Source organism: Triticum urartu, chromosome 6A, assembly GCF_056163025.1.
Source record: "Triticum urartu cultivar PI428250 chromosome 6A, HENAU_Tu73, whole genome shotgun sequence".
NCBI lineage: Eukaryota > Viridiplantae > Streptophyta > Magnoliopsida > Poales > Poaceae > Triticum > Triticum urartu.
The window spans coordinates 586,482,569-586,489,313 of NC_141878.1; the positions used below are offsets into that span (position 1 = coordinate 586,482,569).

The 6,745-nt window shown below is 43.6% G+C and overlaps 1 protein-coding gene across 1 annotated transcript; it reads left to right on the forward strand.

Moving 5' to 3' along the window:
• Positions 1 to 71: 71 nt before the first annotated feature.
• LOC125517043 (uncharacterized) lies at positions 72 to 2,290 on the forward strand. Its single transcript, XM_087529034.1, has 4 exons — positions 72 to 698; positions 793 to 911; positions 1,045 to 1,235; positions 1,660 to 2,290. Exons 2-4 carry the CDS (start codon positions 842 to 844, stop codon positions 1,867 to 1,869), a joined length of 471 nt encoding a protein of 156 aa, XP_087385160.1. The 5' UTR covers positions 72 to 698; positions 793 to 841; the 3' UTR covers positions 1,870 to 2,290.
• Positions 2,291 to 6,745: the final 4,455 nt, after the last annotated feature.

Here is a 6,745-nt window from a genome sequence, read left to right on the forward strand (position 1 = left end):
CTCTTGCATTGACAACTGATGATGCTAATGCAAATATTCCGGACAAACTATAACAGGTATTATGTTCACATATTTCAGGCAAGCCTCCCTTTCTTTTTCGTTTCTTTATTGTGCAGTGCATGTGTTCAAAATGTTGGAGATCTAAAAACAATGCACCTGTCAAACAATAGTGGGTGGATCAAACCGACAACTCACAATTTAATGCAGATTTGCTGCTAACCTAACTCTGTCAGAATTACATCTGAACACTTCATGGTCAATGTGCTGTTAAACTGCAGAAAGGAGAATGAGAACACAGAAAGAAGCTCACAACTGTTTGTTGCAATGGCAAGCTACTGACTTTCTTCTTCATCTTTGTTTATAAAAATGTGTGTGTTTCCAGATAAAACCTGTATTTTCAAATTACTTGTACAATTGTAAACCTGCATTTTATTGCATTGCCTTGTTTCAAATATTTATTTCTTTTTTGGTTAGTTACTAATGATTATCTGAAGTCGGATTGAGCATGACTCGAACTAAGTTAGTATTGCAAGCTCTCCTTTTCACCATAACAGTGTCAAGAAGGTGGTGACCAACCACATCAACAGCTAACCTTCTTGTTTGAGCTCTCCTTTTCACCATACTACAATCGTGCCCTTCCTGGAGAGCTGATGTATCACGGCCAAGCTCGAGACATGATCTAATTGATCATGGCAAGGGTATGTTCTTTCGAGCATATAAACTGGCATACACATCCATGGCACAGCAAGTCCCTTGTTTACAGATTGAGAGGTTCTTGTGAACGTGTGGCAGGAACCAACACAAGGACAATGAGTCAAAGACTTGTGTTCTGAAGATCATCATGCACTGCCAGTGCAATGGTTGCATCAAGAAGATCAACGATGGGGTGAAACAGATCGCCCTTTCAGAAGGTACATATGCAAGTTGCGGAAATCAGCATCTCTTTGTGATAGACTGACAGTATACATCTATTTTTATGTGTGATTGTTGCGCATGTCTTCTGCTGCACTGCCTTTGCGAATGACCTAACTATTAGCCTTCAAGGTTGCGAAGGGGTGGAGAGAGCTGATTTGGTGGCGGAGGCAGCAGAGGTGATAGTGGTCGGGAGAATGGATCCAGAGAAGCTCTGCTGTTTGCTGCATCAACTAACACAGAAGCATGTGAAGATAAAAACTGAAAAAACAGTGTCCGAAGGAGAAACTGCAGCTTCTCAGGAAACCAAGAACCGCGGCCAGGTACCATTATTTTCAGACTAATAAGTCGATTGTCCATCAAAATTGCGATGATAAAATGAATCATACTATAGATCTAATGATGGTGGTAGGAAATACAGAGCTGGCTTCTGTTAGATCGGTCGAGCATTCGTTTCGGTCCTATTGATGCAGTTATTCCTTCATGTTTGTCTTTCGCTGGGGAAACAATAGCTGCATAGGACACAGAATGTACACATTGCACCAAATTAGGTAGGTGAGCTGCTGAGCTATCCATTTCTTGTAACTGATGTTGTTTGTGCCCAAACACCCACACCCAGAGTACACCCACATCATGTTAGTATTTACCTCCATTTCTCAACTGCTAGATAGTAGGCCACCAGCTATGAACCATCTGATGTACGATGCACTGCATGATCATCTCAATTTCTCCAACCGAACCTTTCAGGCTACTTCCGGCTTGTTCGCTTCGGACACACCAGAGGAAAGCCCAGTAACACCTGTTACGCCGAGCGCACCGCCGATTCCCGAGGCGTGGAGGAGCCAGACCGTGCCTTCTCAGAGATGCGCTTACCATTGGTCGCTACCTTTGCCCGGCGCACTCGGCGTGTGGGCTGCATCTGACATCGAGGGGACAATGGCAGTCTATGAGCTCTGAAGGCTTATTCAATAGCACAGCCAGCAGATGCTGCTGCACTCCGTCGTCACCTTTGCTTCGTGCTAGCTGTTTTTTTGTCACGCAAGCATTTTCTGCCAAGAGCTTTAACCGATTTGTTCTCTGTTTCTATCCATGACTTAATGATACTGGCATGCTCTCTTTTGCTTCGTTGTGCATTCGTGATGTTGTGCAGTAGTAGATAGGAATTCAGGGGAGAAGTGTAGGAACTGGGCATGGAATCCCAAGTCCTTCGTGTCAATGGCTGGCATGGAATCCCAAGTCCTTCGTGTCAATAGCTGCATAGGAACTGGGGAATCTTCTGCTGCTGCTCTGTTTTATTGCTGTGATGAGTTGTGCAAGTAAAATTTTTCTAAGGCACTAAAATAGTACCAATAAAAATTGTCGGTAATCTTCGGATGCATGCTGGTTTTCAATCTACTTTCAAGTATCTGTCGAAGATTTACAGCAGAGATATTTGTTTGAATGATGGAACCAGGCTGAATGAAACGAAACAAGGGTCATGCTCTTGCATTGACAACTGGTGATGCTAATGCAAATATTTGTGGACTAGCCATGACATTACTTGTTTCTTTTCTGTGCAGTGCGTGTGTTAACTAAGCATGTGTTCAAAATATGTTGGCGATCTGAAAAAATGCATTTGTGTTATAAACTCAAGTGAGTTGGTCAAAGCTGGCCGCATATTATTGCCTTGTTTCCAATTTTGAACCTGCATATTATTGCACTGCCTTCTTATTGTACAAAGCTGGCCGCTGTTAAATCGGCAGAGCATTCGTTCCGGTCCTGACTATGCAGTGTTACTCCTTCATGTTCGTATTTCCCTGGTGAAAAAATAGATGCATTGGGCACTGAATGTACACATTGCACTGAATTAGGTAAGTGAGGAGGCTCGTTGTTTCCAAAAAAAGAAAAAAGAAAGATCATCAGCGTTGCGTCAAAGTGGGTTGGGTTGTCATGCTGCCGCTGCTCTGTTTAGAGCATCTCCAACATCCGCCCAATGCGCGGCGCCCAAAAAACAGGTTTACAGCGCGCAAGTAAATTTTTTTAGGGCGCTAGAAGACGTTTGCTCCAACAAGCGCTGCAAAATATGCTGCGCGCGCGAGTCCAACGGTCCCAATCAAGCGGTCCCATCTGCAGCAGCCCAGAATTTGCAGCGCGCGCGACCGGGCACACTAAATATGCTGCGCGCGATGCCTTTTTGATGCGCGCAGCATTAGTTATAGCGCACGCGCGCTTTTTGTGCGGCCGCTGGAGATTCCAAACCGGGTCCGCGCGCGCTAAAAACAGTTTTTATACCGCGCGGCGCTCATATAGCGCTTCTGTTGGAGATGCTCTTATTGCTGCAGTTTTGTGACTGCCGCATCTGCACTTGCTCTCGCGCGTTGCATTTCTTCTTCCTCTTTGACTGTAAATCTTCACTTTCAAAGCTGGTCCCGACAGTTTTGCTGGCTTTGATTGTTTTTTTCCCTTTCTGATGTCTTAATTTTCTTTACACACCTCTTCTTTTTCTTTTGCATATCAGCTATTGATTTCTCAGATTCATTTTCTTTAGATTCACTTGCTTCCTTCTAAGATCTTCCTTTTTTCTTTTGTAAAACGAGATGAAGTGCGATTGCTGATATCACTCGAAGAACCATCCTTTTCCATTTGCTGAACCTGTCAACTGTATACAGTATACAATAGCATTCAGTTCTACATACCACACCAACCCAGTGCTACCTTTTTACTTCCTAAAAAACATAGTTTGATGATCATTTATAGATTACAACTACGTAGGCGGCTTGGACAGTTACTCTATCAACATGCTTGTGGTTATAAAACATTCTCTGCTATCCAGCAAATCAGGTATGGATTATGTGCTAGCACTTGTTGTTTTATACTCCCTCCGTCCAAAAATACTTGTCATCAAAATGAATAAAAAGACATCTTTTTTTATCCATTTTGATGATAAGTATTTCCAGACAAAGACAGAGGGAGTACATATATAAGATCTCGATCGGTCTTATTAAATTGCACTCCCCACTCCCAACAGCCATAACCAACCAGTATAAAAAAAGGCACATGCCCCCGTACTGACTGACCTTTAACAAATCCAGCATCTTAATCAGCACTGAAACTTTTTTCTTTTCTTTTTTTCTGAAACGGAACAGCAGGGCTCTGCATATGCACTAAAGATTAGTACTCCACTACTAGGAATGTACTTCCTCTGTAAACTAATATAAAAGAGTTTAGATTACTACTTTAGCGATCTAAACACTTTTATATTAGTTTACGAAGGAAGTACATAGAAGAGATACAAGTCCAAAGGAAAGGGAATAAAAAAGCAAAAATGATGTACAACGGCGTGGACACTGCAGTGCTCCGCCTTGGTTACCTTCTGTTTTGAGCAATGGGCCCATGACCGATCGAACTGCCTCCACATTTGCAAAAAAAAATAAGGTCCGCTGCACGCGGTCGCTCCGCAGCTCCATTCTGGCCCAAGTGGCCCACGCGATGCTAATCATGCATGCACGACGTGGAGAAAAATAATCATACCTACTGTCCAATTTGTTTCACATCTACTGTATCACTCACTGGCGGAGGCGGAGCGGTGTTATTACTGCCACCTTCTGTGGGACCAACTGCTGCTCCAGCACTAGTCACTACTACTGTAGAAGGTTAGCAACAATTATTTTTTTATCATCTCAGTGCGTTCTTTCGTTTCCTCGCCGATCAAGCAGACGATGGCCGCGTCTGGTCTCAGCCCGATGCAATATTTGCCGCGTCAAAAAGCCAATCATGCATGCACGTTATCCTGAGAAATAAGGACCGGGGCGGACAGGACGACTGGTGCCAAGTGCAAGTGCAAGTGCAAGGCTCATTCCATTCCTTGGGAGGGTAACAACCATTGGGCCCACCACACTTGTCAAATCTTGCCTCGCCTCGCAAGTGGTTTACTGCATCACACCGCTTGGTTGTCCCCACGAGCATCCTACATAGCTACACTACACAACACAAATAAAATTGCGAGGGCATTTCTTTGGTCCGCGCGCGGACAAGACAATTAGGGCATGGTCTGCCGGCCTTTTCAGAGGGAAGGTCTCGGAGTACTAAACACAACAAAAATTTGCGAGAGCCCTAAGACTGAGATAGCCTTGGCTCGAGTGGAAGGAACCAACGAGAATATTGGGTCGGCATGGGAAATCCTTGCGATGGGATGGACCTCAACCTCTTCTACGCATGCACAACAATCACGGTTGGTAATGGGGCGAGGACCCCCTTCTGGGAAGCTCCATGGGTTCAAGACCGGAAGCCTAAGGAAATCGCGCCTCTTATCTTCGAGGCATCCTCGAGAAAAAATTGAAAAGTCAAGGATGCGCTCCTCAATGATGCATGGATCTTCAAGATTAAGATCACGAGAAGCTTTATCGTCGAGCACATTAGGCAATTCATAAACCTTTAGACTCTCATCAATGGCTTCCATCTTGTGGAGCACATCGAGGATTGAATCATCTGGAAGCACACAGAGAATGTGCAATACTCGTTGGCAACCGCTTACTTGGCACAATTCATGGGCTCTATAGACTCTCTGATGCCACATGAGGTGTGGAAAGCCTAGGCGCCACCTAAAGTGAAGTTCTTCACGTGGTTGGCTATCCAAGATAGGATTTGGGAAGCCGTCAGATTGGCAAAGTGTGGATGGCCAAATTGCGACCTTTGCCCCCTCTGCAAGGGAGTGCAAGAGTCTGGCGCCCACCTCTTCTACAAATGTAGATTCACCATTCGCCTTTGGAATTTGGTCAATGAATGGCTACATTTTGAGCACCTTGACACTTCTACATGGCATCTCGAGTAAATATGTCAAAGATTGGTGGGTCAACCGCTCCAACATCACCATACCAAATCGCAAGGCCCCGGGGCTTCCCTTACCATGCTAATATCTTGGGCTATTTGAAATGAATGAAACGGGAGGGTCTTCCGCAACGAGTCATCTCCTTCAACAATCTTGCTCAACAACATCAAGCTTGAAGCTAAACTCTGGGTCGCGGCGGGTGCAAAAAAATTAGGGACCATATCATTCCGGGAGAGCAACATCCTTGTAGTAAATATGTCAAAGATTGGTGGGTCAACCACACATTCATCATCCAAAAGGCTCCAGCTCTAATTAATGCTTATGGTAACGCACTCACTAGCTGAGAGTAGTATATGCATGGGACTGCTTCGCTATTTAAGTTACTCCCTCCTTCCATCTATATAGGGCCTAATGCATTTTTTAAGACCGCCTTTGACTATTGACAAGATTAATAGTACTCCCTTCATTTTTGTATACAAGGCCACAAACTCAGATTACAGGTACCAATATAAAATTTAATGCCTGTTTTACAAGTCAACTTTTTTTCTTGTTTACTGGGATCATTAATACTTCGCATGCATGCAAAAAAACTGAGTGGAGAAAGTAGCTGACTGTCATTATGACTGCATGCATGCAACTATTAAACAGGTTGTTAGTACGAGAAAATATCATTAACTTTGCTTCGATTACTGTTGATAGCCCTGTATAGATGCAAAATGTATATTGCATAGTGGTCTTGTATATAAAAATGGAGGGAGTACATGACATGCATAATGTGAAAATTATATCATTGAAAGCTCCTTTCACACACGAATTTAACGGTGTGCTTTGTGTAAGTTGCATGTCATGTATTATTGCTCTAATATTTGGTTAAAGTTAGTCTCGAAAAACGTATTAGACCCTATATAGATGGAAGGTGGGAGTACGGTTTTGCTAAAAGCACGTCTAGACATGTCCTAAGTATTGCACGTCTAGGTGCTATGCGAATGATTTTACACGAACATTTGTGTGGGTATTTTTTTATTT

Bases quoted from the DNA above. Each gene is read 5' to 3' on its own strand.
- LOC125517043 (XM_087529034.1), top strand. From the start codon at position 842: ATGCACTGCCAGTGCAATGGTTGCATCAAGAAGATCAACGATGGGGTG. The intron at 912-1,044 runs GTACATATGCAA...TTAGCCTTCAAG, and splicing joins ACAGATCGCCCTTTCAGAAG to GTTGCGAAGGGGTGGAGAGA. The intron at 1,236-1,659 runs GTACCATTATTT...CGAACCTTTCAG, and splicing joins AAACCAAGAACCGCGGCCAG to GCTACTTCCGGCTTGTTCGC.